A 15,359-nucleotide genomic window follows, 5' to 3' on the forward strand; every position below is an offset into this window, starting at 1 on the left:
AGAAAGCAGGAGTCACTCGGCATGTGGCTCCTTACTTTTACGCAGCAAATATTTATTTAAACCTTTACCATGTCCAAAGTACAGCTTGCTGTTTTCGCTTTTCCTCCCAAATATTCTCTCCACTCCTCCCCCGCCCGCAAGATGGATCAGGTGGAGTAGAGGGGCTACTGCAACATCAACACATCGCCTGAAGCACACGTGCACTGGGGCTCCCAAACGCCGAACCGCGCTCCGAGTCCTTCACCTTTAAGATCTGCCCTTCCAATCCGACCGAGGACAGAAACACAGCGTGAATTAAGGCAGCGCCCAACACGGAGCCGCCTTCCAACTGGGGAAAGTCAGCAATCTCTCTCCAGAACGGCTCCCCGCAGCTCCAGAGACTTTCTTCCTCCGCCTTTCCTCACCTGCGTCCCCTCCGCCCCGCTCTCACCGATTTCCTCACGTCTCGGCCGGTCCGCGCCCCGCGCCGGCCAAGCCACCGCCAGCCAGCCGCGCTTACCTCCCTCTCCGTCAGGTTCTTGTCCGGCCCCAGCAGGTAAGGGGTCAGGAAGGGTTCGGACGGCCTGAGGCTGGCGAAGAAGCCGTAGGCACAGAGCAGCGCGGTGGGCAAGAACCAGCACTCGCGTGGGACCCGAGATGTGTGCAGGAGCATGGTGGCCGCCGCCGCCGCCCGCCGGGACACCGGGCCGGGCACGACCATCCGGGGGGCGGGGACACGGCCCCTTCCTTCTTTTCCTTCCTGCCAGCTAGAGTGAAGCTTAAGCGCTGCCCCCAGCGCAGGCACCTGCAATTGTAAGTGGCGCCTCCTCCCGGCAGGGGCAGGCAGTTCTGGGATAGTCGCCTCCCACCGCAGCAGGTCCCAGGCTTTCCCAGTGTCTGGAGGCACACGTGCCGCAGCCCACCAGCAGCGCCGCGGAAAACTAGCCACGCCCTCCGCCACCGCCTCCCTGCCGACAACCAATCGGAGAGGACGCCTGGCAGTGGCTTCTCTCCCATTGGTCGGTGGCTCACAAGATGCGAACCCGCGTAGGCGGCGGCGGCGGGCGCGTGACCACTGACGTCCTCTGGCTCAGGGGCGGAGGACAAGTATGACCCTGGTGAGAACGCGGTGATGAGAGGTGGCTAGTGCATCCGCGGTACTGCATCTCACAGGTCACGAGTGCTCGGAGTGGGTCTCATCCCCAGTTAGCCTCTCATTCTTAACCACGGTCCCTTTTAGAACGTCCGTTCAGATTCTCTTTCCCAGGTGGCCAGCACCAGTCAAAGATTTAACCTTGGGACGGGGGAATGCTGTGCCTTTCTTCCAGTAGGTTTCCGGCTCTTAAACTGTATTCATCTACAGTTAAAAAAAAAAAAAAAAGAAGCAGCCCGGTGTCTAAGAGTTCTGAGGCTTTGACCAAGAGCCTGAGCAGGAAAAAGCAGACAAAATACTGTGAAAAGAATGAAAGAGCCAGTCACTTAAAGCGAAAGATGTCCTGGAATCCTAATTTGAAAGCGTTTTGGCTTTATTTTGTTACAGTTTGTAAGCGGAATACAATGGAAGCAAACAAAGCTGTAAGTATAGCCAGTATTTAGAACATAAGGTGGAAATCCCGAGTCATTATAGCAATCACGAATTATGATCGGTCTCTTTATTTAAAAAACCACAGCAGAGGTCTTGGAATAGTTTTCAAGGGCAAAGCGTGTCAAGAATCCGCAATGCTTTCTTTCATTTCTCTCTCTAAGCCTTTTTCTGCCTGACTCAGCTTGACTGTATCCCAATCCTCCTACTGCAGACCAGCCGAACCGTTTAAAGCAATTTACCTGTGCTGTATTTAGAGAGTAACAGATCCTACCAGAAGCTCAGAGAAAATATTTTTTAACTCTGTTTTGCATAATGTGTGTTAGACCTATTTAGCCCAGTTTTCCTCCTGAGTCAGCAAATGACAATTTCTGCAAAAAGAATACTTTTTACAGTAGCCACAAAAGTAACTCTACTAAATGAAACAATGTACTAGTAAAGGGAAAGGAGTTTTTTTCTAAAACTTCACAAGTGAATGCCCCAAAGTACGTGAGTTGATCGGTTGCTGAAGAAATGCAGTTGTTGTTATACATCTATCAGTTATGATAGCCACTGTTTAAGTCACTCAGTCATGTCCGACTCTTTGTGACCCCATGGTCTGTAGCCTACCAGGCTCCTCAGCCCATGGGATTTTCAAGGCAAGAATACTGGAGTGGGTTGCCATTTCCTTCTCCAGGAGATCTTCCTGACCCAGGGATTGAACCCAGGTCTCCCGCATTATAGGCAGATGCTTTACCTGCTGAGCCACCGGGGAAGTCATACATCTATCAGTGGGTCTCAAAGTGTGGTCCAGGAAGCCCTAGGGAACCTTGCCATCATTCCAGAATTCCACAGGGCCAAACTACTTCTGCAATAATACTAAGATTGTATTTCCTTTTGCGCTCTGAAGACTACATGCTGTGTGATGACATTGTCACTCAGTAGGCCAAGAGAATATGTTTGTATATTTTTCTGTTTAAAAACTTTCCAGATTTAATTCTAATATGGCAACTATCAGCAGGTATACATTTGTGCTCTGTGTTCTAAGTCACTTCAGTCATGACCAACTCTTTGTGACCTTAGGGACTGTAGCCCTCCAGGCTCTTCTGTCCATGGAATTCCCCAGGCAAGAATACTGGAGTGGGTTGCCATGCCCTCCTCCAGGGGATTCTCCCTACCCAAGGAGGAAACCCTCCTCTCTTATGTCTCTTGTATTAGCAGGCAGCTTCTTTACCACTAGTGCCACCTGGGAAGCCTATCAGTAGTATAACCCACAAAGTTTAGTCTTTCAGTTCGGTTCAATCAGTCGTGTCCGACTCTGTGACCCCGTGAACCACAGCACTCCATGCTCCCCTGTCCATCACCAACCCCCGGAGTTCATCCAGACCCATGTCCATCCAGTCGATGATGCCATCCAACCATCTCATCCTCTGTTGTCCCCTTCTCCTCCTGCCCTCAATCTTTCCCAGCATCAGGGTCTTTTCAAATGAGTCAGCTGTCTGAATCAGGTGGCCAAAGTATTGGAGTTTCAGCATCAGCATCAGTCCTTCCAATGAACACCCAGGACTGATCTCCTTTAGGATGGACTGGTTGGATCTCCTTGCAGTCCAAGAGACTCTCAGGAGTCTTCTCCAACACCACAGTTCAAAAGCATCACTTCTTCAGCTCTCAGCTTTCTTTATAGTCCAACTCTCACATCCATACATGACCACTGGAAAAACCATAGCCTTGACTAGATGGACCTTTGTTGGCAGAGTAATATCTCTGTTTTTTAATATGCTGTCTAGGTTAGTCTTTAGAAACTTCAGTAATAGGCAACTTCAGGCCAAAAAAGTAAGAACTACATAATACAATTATCTAGTCCCCTGAATTCCAGCCACAGTATCTGCCTTTCATTTTGATTACAGAGGGGACATCAGTGGTCCTCTTGGCAATTGCTTCACATTTACATTCAGTGCTTTAGTAGAAGAGAAAGAAAAACAAATGAGAGGCTTCAGAAGGAGAAGCCCACCTGTTAAGAACAGCTTTCCATCCCTTCCCTGAGTCTTGGAGACCTGAGTTGTGTTCATCTATAAATCATTAGTCCTGAAATTTTTCCTTGGTATAAATCACTTAGGCAATGTTGGGCATTAACAAGAAGTTGTTCTTGAATTAGTAAACTGTTTCATTATTTTTCTCTAAGAGATCATGACAGATTGTAAGAATGACCCCCAGCAAGCTGGCCCTTGTATAATCCACACCCCTTTGAGTGGGGGGTGGAACTGGTGAAGTTAACCAGACAATACAACTGTTACCTTGTACGGCCCACCTGCGATTAACCAGGTGGGCCCAGTCTAATCACAGGCACCCTTTAAAAGCAGAGACTTGTCTCCAGTACTTTGGCCACCTCATGCGAAGAGTTGACTCATTGGAAGACTCTGATGCTGGGAGGGATTGGGGGCAGGAAGAGAAGGGGATGACCCAGGATGAGATGGCTGGATGGCATCACCAACTCGATGGATGTGAGTCTGAGTAAACTCTGGGAGTTGGTGATGGACAGGGAGGCCTGGCGTGCTGCAATTCATGGGGTTGCAAAGAGTCGGACACGACTGAATGACTGAACTGAATTGAACTGTCTCCTGTTTGAAGTAAGAGAAAGATATGCCACGCTGTTTTTGGACGGGGTTATGTGCCAAGGCACCCTGTGGCAGTTGAGACTAATTCTTGGCTGACAGCCAGCAAGGAACTGGGGATTTCAGTCCCATAATCAGGAGAAACTGAATCTGGCTACAAACAAGCCTGAAAATGAATTCTTTCTCTGAGCTTCCAGATGAGAGCCCAGCCAACACTTTAATTTCTTCCTGTCAAGCTTGAAGTAGAGAAACCACCCAAGACCCCTAGAATTCTGATCTACAGAACTGTGAGCTATATTGTTATTTTAATTTTGTTACACTGCTAAATTTGTAGTGATTTGTTTTATAGCACTAGGAAACTAATGCAGAGGTAAATAGAATACATTTTTTTAATTGAGGTAATGTTCACGTAATACAAGATGACCCAGTAACTGCACTTAAGTGTACAACTCTGGTATTAGTACATTCACAGTGTTGGGCAACCATCACCTCTATCTAGTTCTAAGACATTTCACCACCTTAAAGGAAACTTATACCCCTTAAGTATCACTCCCTATCCTTCCCTCCTCCTAGCCCCTAACAAACACTAATATGCTTTCTGTCTATGGACATATTAACTGTTGTGGATGTTTCACATAAAAGGAATCATACAATATTGAGTTTTGGTTTCTGCTTTCCTTCATTTGGGGCTTCCCTGGTGGCTCAGACGGTAAAGCGTTTGCCTGTAATGCAGGAGACTCAGGTTCCATCCCTGGGTTGGAAAGATCCCCTGGAGAAGGAAATGGCAATCCACTCCAGTATTCTTGCCTCGGAAATCCCATGGATGGAGGAGCCTGGTAGGCTACAGTCCATCTGATTGCAAAGAGTCGGACATGACTGAGCGACTTCACTTCCTTCATTTAGTGTAACATTTTCAAGGTTCATTGACACATGAATCATGTATCAGTACTCCATTCTTTTTACAGCTGAAAAATATTCCGCTTTATATATATAACACATTGTTTATCCATTCATCGACTGATAGGTTTTCTGGTTGTTTTCTTTTTTCTGACTATGTGAATAGTGCTGCTATGAACATTTATGTGTAAGTGTTTGAATACCTGGTTTTAATTCTTTTGGGTATTTAGGAATGAAATTGCTAGATCACCTAATGATTCTATGTTCAACTGTTTAAGGAATGACCAGACTGTTTTCCTCGGACCCTATACCATTTAACATTCCCACTAGCGATGTGTGAGGATCCCAATTACTCCACATCTTTGGCCAGCACTTGTTATTTTCTTTCTTTCAAATATCCATCCTAGAGGTGTGAAATGGTGTCTCATGACTGTGATTTGTGTTTCCCTAATATGACTAGTGATATTGAGCATCTTTTCATGTGTCTGTTAGCTGTTTGTATAGCTTCTTTGGAGCAAGGTCAATTCAAATCTTTTGCGCTCTTTATAATTGGATTCTTTATCTTTTTGTTCTTGAGTCATAAGAGGTTTTTTTTTAATATATTCTGAAAAATAGAGCCTTGTAAGATATGGTATGCAAATCTTTTGCTCATTCTGTTGATATAAATAGAATATTGAGAGACATTTTTTCTCTGTTCAGATGGTCTCCAACTTCATAATGGGTCAGCTTAATGGTTTTTCAACTTTATCATGGCATTCTGTAGAAGTCGTACTTGGGATTTTGAATTTTGAGCTTTTCTGCAGCTAGTGTTGGCTTCCCTGGTGGCTCAGTTGTAAAAGGTATGCCTGCCAACCCTGGGTGGGGAAGATCCCCTGGAGAAGGAAATGACAACCCACTCCAGTATTCTTGCCTGGGAAATCCCATGGACAGAGGAGCCTGGCAGACTACAGTCCATGGGGTTGCAAAGAGTCAGACACGATTTAGCGAGTGAACAAGAACAAGGGGCTCACATGGTGTGATTCTCTCTTGTGATGTTAGGAAGCTGCTGCAGCCAGAGCCCCAAGTCAGCCAGGTACTCATGAGGGTAACTAACCAACACACTTATAGCCATTCCATACCCAGACAACCATTCTGTTTTTCATTTTCAGTAAGCATTTAATAAATTATATGAGATATTCAACACTTTTATTATAAAGTAGGCCTTGTGTTAAATGATTTTGCCCAATTGTAGGATAAAATCAGTGTTCTGAACATGTTTAAGGTTGGCTAGGATAAGCAGTGATGTTTGGTAGATGTATTAAATGCATTTTTAACTTAAGATATTTTCAACTTACAATAGGTTTATTGAGATGGCCCCATTGTGTAAGCTAGGAAGATCTATATATGAAAGAATGAGGGAATGTGTGTTTTGCAAAAGTAGAATTATATTATGTACCCTTTTGAATCTTGCTTTTTCTCAGGAATAATTCATGGAAAACATTCCATGTAATAAGGTTAAGCTTTAATTCTTTCTAATATTCCATTGTGTGGGTGTATTAAAATTTATTCGACCATTCCCTTTTATGATCATTTACCTGTTTTTAGTTTTTTTTTGGTCACTGCCAAACAATGCTGCAATTAACATCCTTGTACAATATGTGTTTGTATATTGTTTTCATTTTATGGAATTTATTCCTAGGAGTAGGATAACTCCTAAATCAGAGTTACATATTCTTAGTAGACATTGTTCAGTCACTTTCTATAGAAGCTATAATAACTTACAATTTTAGTAGGTGCATATGAGAGTATTCTTTTTGCATTGGGTGCTTGCCAACAACAGGTATAATCAGGCTTAAAAACATTTGCTAGTCTGATAGGTGAAAATCATTGGTTCTCAATCTTTATTGATTTTGCCACACCCCCACCGCCAGGACATTTGGCAGAGTCTGGAGATATTTTTGATTGTCAGTCAAGGTTGAGGGTTGGTGCTACTAGTTTATAGTGGGCAGAGCCAAGGATTCTGCCAGAATCCTGGAATACTCAAGGAAGCCCCCACAATAAAGAATTATCCAGCCTACAATGCCAATTGTACCAAGACTGAGAAACCCTGGTATAAAGTGATGCCACATTTTGTCTTCAATTTGAAAATCTTTACAGATGAATTTAAGTACCTTTCCATATGTTTGTCAGGTATTTGGATTTACTCTTTTGTAAATTATGAGAGATCCAACCAGCCCATTCTGAAGGATATCAACCCTGGGATTTCTTTGAAAGGAATGATGCTAAAGCTGAAACTCCAGTACTTTGGCCGCCTCATGCGAAGAGCTGACTCATTGGAAAAGACTCTGATGCTGGGAGGGATTGGGGGCAGGAGGAGAAGGGGACGACCAAGGATGAAATGGCTGGATGGCATCACTGACTCGATGAACGTGAGTCTGGGTGAGCTCCAGGAGTTGGTGATGGACAGGGAGGCCTGGCGTGCTGCGATTCATGGGGTCACAAAGAGTCGGACACGACTGAGCTACTGAACTGAACTGAACTGTACTTTGTTCATTTTTCTTTTGATTGTTTATTCCTCTCGTCAATTTATGAGAGCGTGTTGTTTTACAAGGGCTTTATTTGTCCTCTCATTGAAGATATTGTTTTTTAAAAGTATTTCTTATTGACTTGACGTAAAGCGAGGTGTGAACCAATGATCAGACATATTACGACCTTGGGTAGGAAAATAACATCATAAAAATATCCCTTTCGCCCAAGTTAATTGATGTATGGCAAAACCAATACAATATTGTAAAGTAAAAAAAAAAAATTTATAACCTTAATGCAATTACAGTTAGAATCCAAACTATTCAATTAAGAATCCAAAATGATTTTAAAGTTCATATAAAATAATAAATGTACAGGAATAGCTAGTAAATTTTTGTAAAAGGCTAGTAAGGAGGTACTTGCCTAAACAGATATCAGAACATGCTTTAAAGGTTCTAGAAGCAGATCAATTTGGTAATATAATTGAAATAGAGAACTACATAAGTGAAATAGACTAGAAAATCCAGAAATAGGATTTATTGTGTGTGAAATTCTAATTGATAATTATTTTGTTCCATTAAATGAAAAAAAGATAAATAATTCAACAAATTTTACCAGCAAAACTGTTGATTCATATGAACGAAATTAGATTTGAGGAAATTTTATACCATATGTAAAAATGAATTTCAGATATAGACATTATTTAAATTTAAGTAATACTAATCCTCCCCTCGAATCTATGAAGGCTGCATGTATACTCTAGGAGATAAGGAAGCCCCTTAAGAATATAAGTGCACTAGTATAAAAAATAAACTATAAAAAATAGAAAGGGAATGATAAAATGATTTGACTTATTAACCTGACCTTATTGAGGAGATTGTTGGACTGAAAACAGAAACCTTTTTGTCTTAATCTTCTGTTTCTCTAGCACAGTATCTGGCTATCTGACTACTTGCAGGAGCCTGATGAATCTTGGTGAATGAATGGCCCTCTATGGATTACTAATTCTAATCCTTTAGTGACCCATTTAAAAACCCTCAAGGATAGCCTCCTAGAAAGTAGGGATCTACAAAGCATGAGCGAGTCAAACATTTATAACCTATGGTGTGGCATATAGAACTTTAGAGCAAAAGCAAGGATTATATCAGCTTACCTATTGTATTACCTTCCAGAGGAAGACTCCAGATTACAGAGAAATTAAGAGATGTGATGTGATGAAATTGGAAACATGCCTGATGACCCAATTTGAACTTTGTTCTACAATAGATATAATGATGTACTTCAGAAAAACATAATCATAGACTATTAATTTTGGAAATAATATCAAAACTGAGGCCAAGAAATGTAAATCAGTCTACCAAGATCACTAAGAGAATTAGCAGCAAACTCAAAACGGACTTTGGTTGTGCGGGCTAACTGTCCAATGTTAATCCTCCTTGCCATGTAGCCTTTTATGTTCTCTATTATTTAATATTTCCTTACTTTTCAATATAATGTACCATAAATCAGTTCTTCTTGAAAGCAGGGTGTTGAAATGCCTTTCAAATGTATGTTCTCCAACTTATATTCTTCCTTCATTCCTTTAAGTATGATATGTACAAATAGACATTTTCCTCGGTTTATAAGTGGGAACCCTGAGTGACAGGGAATCTCAGCCCTTCCAAGTCATGTTTATTCCAACAGGAGTTTATTAGGAGTCTACTGTCGGGCTTCCCTGATGGTTCAGTGGTGAAGAATCGAATCCACCTGCCAATGCGGGAGATACAGATTCAGTCCCTAACCCAGGAAGATCCCCTTCCTGTGGGGTAACTAAACTCATGCACCACAACTACTGGAGCCTGCACTCTGGAACCCAGGAACTGCAACTGCCGAGCCCATGTGCCACAACTGCTGAGGCCTGCGTGCCTAGAGCCCGCGCTCCGCGACAGGAGAAGCCGCTGCAGTGACCAGCCCACACACCACAACTAGAGAGCGGCCCCCGCTCACCACAGCTACAGAAGAGCCCATGCAGGGACAAAGATCCAACATAGCCAAAACTAAATAAACTTTTTTCTTTCTAAAAAAAGTGCCTCTGGTTCAAGCATTGTCCTTGGTACCATAAAAAATAATCATAGAACAATCCCAACCTTGAAGTGTCATATGATGGATCAGCAGTGAATCATCAAGCCCTATTCTAGGCCGTACCCTTGAAATACCTGTAAGCTGATGACCTGTGTCACAAACAGAAGCATGTTGTGTCCTGACAGTACTCATTGAATGACTATACTGTGCTATCCAGTAAAAGGTCAGCTCAGCCCACAAGTGGCTCTTCTGCCTGTTTCTTACATACTTGACCCAGAATTTTGTTTACAGTCATCAAGACATCACCCTACAGCTCAGCCATGCCTTGGAGCAGCCCTTCCAGAGGGCTGCCTACTCATCAGCCAGTTCTGTCTGTGTGGGCAGAAATGCGGTACCACACAGGTGAGGTGCTGCCACACGAGCAAGGCCCTTTGGGATAGTGCTTGGGGTTTGCCTAGTATATCCTTGGTGAAAACATGCCCCTCTCCTGCCTTTTCCTGTCTTCTGCTACCCTTTGAGATCCAAACTGAAACACCTCCCTCACTCCCTCATCTTATATTCTTTCCTGTGTGAAAACTTAGTACACCCTCTGAGTTATGGTTAACCATAACTCAGATTATTAAAGCACCATTTTCATCCTCTGGCTTGCATTTATTTGATTGTAGTTTTCTTGTCTCTAGTCTCTCCCTAGCAAGGTCGGTTTCCATACTACAGCCAGAATAATCTTCCTGGAATCAATTATTACCCTTGTCCTTAACTCTGTTTAAGAATTTTGAGTGTTTACTGAATAAAGCCCCAAATTCTTATTTTTGACTTTTGCTGACTTTTCTAGTCTCACTCCTCACTGCTGGCCCTGCACTCCTATGTTCAATTACAAGTAGCTCACCAGTTTCTCAAGATGCTGCTCAGATATCGTATCTCCTCCATCACTACAACTCTAGTCCAAGCCATGACCATTTCTTCTCTGAGACAACATACTAGACTTCTTGCTTGTTTTCCTGACCTTGGTCTTCCCCAAATTGTAGTCTGTTTGCAGCAACAGCCAGAGTGATATTCCTAAGTCTATATCAAGTCGTACCATTTTTCAACTCAAACCCCTCCAGTATTTTCCCCTTTCACCTGGAATTAAATCCTAAGTTTTTACCATGGCCTGGAAAGCCCTGCCTGATTTTCTTACTCCACTTCAGTGTACTTCTGTTCTACTCTCCGGTGACTCTCTAACTTCCCACTTGGGGCCAGCTGCACTGGCTTCCTCATTGTTCCTTGTATGTACTGAGCATTCTCCCACCTCAGGACCCTTGCACTTGCTGTGCCCTCTGCCTGAAACAGCCTCTTTCTAGTTACTTGCATGGTGCCCTCTCTCTACTTTCAGCTTTCTGCCTGATTATCACCTTATCCTACTTAAAATAGCATGTATCTCATCCTGACACCTCTCTGTCCCTCTACCCTGATTTACTCATCCCCATTTGTAGTAGGGGGGATGTAATTGCTTGCTTGCATATTTTCTGGAGCCCTAGAATGAGAGCTCCATGAAAGAAGTGACTTTTTGTTTGTTGCACTACAACATTGCCTGGCAAGAGTAGGATTGCAATTAATATTTGTTGAATGAATGAATGATTAAAATTTCAGTTTCTCTCTGCACACTTCCCTAACACTCCAGATTACTTGTTTCATTCTCTGTAGCATCGGAGCTATGTATATACCTCTATTATAGCTATCACATTTTTATCATGACTTTTTACCTCTTACTCATTACTAGTCTATAAAATCCTCAAAGATAGTATTCTTACTTATCTACGTATAATTCCTTGCACCACTAATTTGGTGCAAATGTATAGGATGAATGAAGGTAGGAGAAGCAGGATGATGCAGATATACTGGAGATTCTAGGGTGCAAATATATTAATCCCATCTTCTGGAGGCTACACTGGGACTAAATGCTAGCATTTACTTTAATATAAATGCCCAAGGCAAAAAAAATGTGAGAACAGTCTCCTTCCAGTCTACCATTATATCCCAAATCTGTCTTCCTAAGAACTTTTGGCTTTTGTTGGCTCTCCAAAAATGGCTTGGATGGTGATTACACCTGAAGCCTTGAAAACAAGTTAGTGTGTAAGAGTTCTGACATGAAGGTCATGTGACAAATACCAGTCACCTGTGGAATTCAATCAGAAAATGAAATTGATGGTCTTAGGAATGAGACTGTTATCTATCACCCAGCTGACTGAGATGAGTCTGTGGACCTCATACACACTCTAGGAGCCAATCTAAGGATACGATTTACTGTTGTAGCAAGCAGCACTGTTTAAGGAGTTGGAAATCCTGAGTTTTAGTTCAGGTTTTTCTATCAGCAGCGTTCATGACTTTGGATTAGTGGCTGCACCTGACACGTCTTAGATGAGGATTGGGACTGGATGAACCACAAAAGCTTTTCCGAGCTGTAAAAATCTATCAGTTGATTCAGCCAGGAGTTTGTACCCAAGTGTCTGTACCCAGTGGGATAAACCGAGTCTGGGAAAGGAATATATTCTCTCTCAACATTGATGACTTTGCATAGGGAGGTATAATAAAAGAATCTGACACTTGGCAGAGGTTGGAGACAGGCCTCAAATCCCATTTTCCCTCCTGTTTCTACATAACTGCCTTCCCCAACCTTATGGCAGCTGGACTCCCACTAAGATGGAAGAGGAAGAGTAAGGGGAGGGATGGGATGCCCCTCTGGCAAGGTTTAAGCAATATGTGTAGCTGCTGCTGCTGCTAAGTTGCTTCAGTCGTGTCCGACTCTGTGCGACCCCATAGACGGCAGCCCACCAGGCTCCGCCATCCCTGGGATTCTCCAGGCAAGAACAGTGGAGTGGGTTGCCATTTCCTTCTCCAATGCCTGAAAGTGAAAAGTGAAAGTGAAGTCGCCCAGTCGTGTCTGACTCTTAGCGACCCCATGGACTGCAGCCCACCAGGCTCCTCCATCCATGGGATTTGCCAGGCAAGAGTACTGGAGTGGGGTGCCATCACCTTCTCCGATGTATAGCTGAGAAGAGTTTAATGAGACTGCAAACCTGTCAGTATTGTGGTGGTATCTTAGCTCTGCTCTGAGGTTTTTCTCTGAGAATTAGGATTAATGTGGCCCGGTGTGCAGGGTGTGCCCTTTGGAAGTTCCTATGAGGTTCCAGAGATTGCAAGAGGCACAGTGGAAGCAGACAGTCACTTGTGAAGTGGCAGCCTTTAAAGTCCCCTCTGTGACTCAGCTGAAGAGCCTCTTTGCCTCAGACAGACCACACAGAATGGATTTCACCTGAGGCCAGAGCGGTCTAGCCTATTTAACCAAGCTATGTGGTGAAATAATTAACTTTCTGATATACTTTTATCTTTTTAAAAGAATGCATAGAACATTTAAGAAAAAATGTTATCAGTCCTGTTTTATGAAAGCATGTAGCCTCTTAGGGCAACCTCCAAAATCAACATTCACCATCATATGTGAGTGAGTCATAAGTTAGGAAATCCTGAATGAGCTGAAATAAGGGTGTGTTGGTTTCTCAAACCTAATATTCATCATGACAACATACTTGCCCAAGGAGTAGATGAAATGCTTTATAAGCGTCTCACGGCCATGGAGTCAGTCCATATCTATGAAAATATTTCTGATGTGTCACTCACTCTCCTCTCTGCCTCTCAACAATGTATAAACACAAGCAAACACACAATCACACACACTTTCTCTCCTCTCATTTAGTTATATATTCTCCATGTGGTTTGGTGAGGTATTTTAAAGTACTCTCTAATGGCAAAGGGCTCAAAACATTTTATGTAAAGTATACCCAGACAGAAGAGATTACTCTTAATCTGAATACTAGGATTTCCTGCCCAGATTCTCTCCTATCCCTGAATCCTTCCTATTCTGAGGCCAAGGATTCTTGGCTGGAATCCTTACTAACAGAGAGGACATTGTCAGTTATCGATAAGCTATCCAGGTACAGGGAAGATGACAGCTCAAACCACAGGTACTTCTGTTAGGCCCTGGCCATGTCCTGCCTGGTAAATGATTTCTGGTATATATATATATATATATATATATATATATATATATGACTTCTCTCATCAACTGTGGGTTTCTTTTGTGATCAGAAACTGAATGTGGTCTTTATCTTTGTATTCCATGTGTTTATTCTGGTGTTTTGAGCATAGGAGTTATACAGTAGATGCTTGTTGGTGGACTAGACCTCACAAGTTACATTTCCAATCTTCATTAATACTTTCGTACTGTGTATATACAAGTATTATAACATCACATATTGCTGAATCAGTTTATGCTTATGGCCCACTTCCTCTTTTATGATGTAAACATCTGTTTTGATCTCAGACAAAGCCACCTTTAGAGTCTGTTAAGGATTATAAGATCAAAAAGGGCTGTTTCTGTATTGGCATTTGAATGCCCTTTCAGGAGAATAATTCATTCATGCTGTTACCTGTAACTAAGACCAATTTACATTTCTGATCTCACCTCTCCAGTTCTCTACCTGCGATCTAGAACAGAAGCTCTTGAAAGACAAGCAAGGACCCACAGATTCAGGATATTGTGTCTGGAGATTGACCGAGAACTCTGCCTTAATATTTTATTCTGGCAGGGGATGGTTTGGTGGAGAGTATTTTGATGTGCTCCCAGCAGTGAAGATAGGGGCTTCATACAAGATAGAGAAATACAAGAAACTTGTGAGCAGCTGGTCATTCTGATCCCTTACCTCTCCACTCCTACCCTACCTAAAATCTGGTAGGGTTATCAGATCAAATCACCTGGCTTATTATATGAAGAGGGTGGAGGGGAATTGCATCAGACAGCCTTTGAGTGTAGGGCCCAGCCCTCACTGCATGTTCAGGCAACCTTGCCCAAGGTACCGTCCCCTTCTCTAAAGCTCAGTTTTCCCAAGTAAAATGTAAATAGTGATACCTGCTTCTTCCAGTGGCTGGGAGGGTTAAATAAGGTTAGATATGATAAATGCTTTGCACAGTGCTTGGTACAGAACTGATCGAAAAATTGAGATCTGTTATTTTATAAATACCATTGTGGTTCAGCTTCCAAATACTTAAGAGAGACCTGGGCACATAGTGGAAGCTCTTTGAAAGCTTGACCAGGCCCAGATGCAGATTACATTTTCTAATTTAGCTTTTATTTATTCTATAAGAGGTTGGAGTATATTTTGTGAGCTGAGGAAAAAAGATTCAGAGTTTTAAAACATCTTAATTTTTTGGAGGTATAATTTTCATCCAGTAAAAATCATCCATTTTTAACCAACAAGGACTATATAGTACAGGGGACTCTGCTCAAAGTTATATGGCAACCTGGATGGGAAGGGAGTTTGGAGGAGAATGGATACATATATATGTATGGCTGAGTCCCTTTGCTCTTCACTTTAAACTATCACAGCATTGTTAATTGACTACACCCCAAATCAAAATTAAATGTTTTAAAAAATCATCCATTTAAAATGTATTGTTCAATAAGATTTGACAAATATATATAATCCTATAATCATCACTCTGAGATTCAGAGGTTTTTGAAAGAGGCTTCTGAGGTGGAGGACCTGCTGGGTCTAAAACTGAAATGAAGGTTGACTAAAAAAAGGGAGCATTTTTTCCTCCTCAGAGAAGGAGGTAGGGTGGATAGAAATGGAAAAAAAAAAAAAAAAAGGCAGTGGGTAGAAGTAGAAACAGGGCTTCCTGGGTGACCCAGGGAAGTAAAGAATCCACCT

General features: G+C 42.5%; 1 protein-coding gene and 1 long non-coding RNA gene across 3 annotated transcripts in view; one reads left to right on the plus strand and one right to left on the minus strand.

Annotated features, from left to right (window-relative positions):
• The window catches only part of SLC19A2 (solute carrier family 19 member 2), a 35,227-nt gene extending 34,349 nt beyond the window's left edge, over nt 1-878 (minus strand). Inside the window, exon 1 of the mRNA XM_027975590.2 lies at nt 500-878. Within this exon, the coding sequence (XP_027831391.2) occupies nt 500-700 (201 nt within the window). The 5' untranslated portion in view covers nt 701-878. The remainder of the gene's footprint in view (nt 1-499) is intronic.
• Nucleotides 138-10,421, plus strand: LOC132657507 (uncharacterized). Of its 2 annotated transcripts, none has more exons than XR_009595814.1 (2): nt 138-5,888; nt 7,219-10,421. It is a non-coding gene; the product is annotated as an uncharacterized LOC132657507 (long non-coding RNA). The 2 variants fall into 2 exon arrangements; XR_009595815.1 differs by having other exon boundaries at nt 138-1,554.
• The last annotated feature ends 4,938 nt before the right edge of the window (nt 10,422-15,359 follow it).

The sequence above is a fragment of the Ovis aries genome, chromosome 12, assembly GCF_016772045.2.
Source record: "Ovis aries strain OAR_USU_Benz2616 breed Rambouillet chromosome 12, ARS-UI_Ramb_v3.0, whole genome shotgun sequence".
In the NCBI taxonomy this organism is placed as follows: Eukaryota; Metazoa; Chordata; class Mammalia; order Artiodactyla; family Bovidae; genus Ovis; species Ovis aries.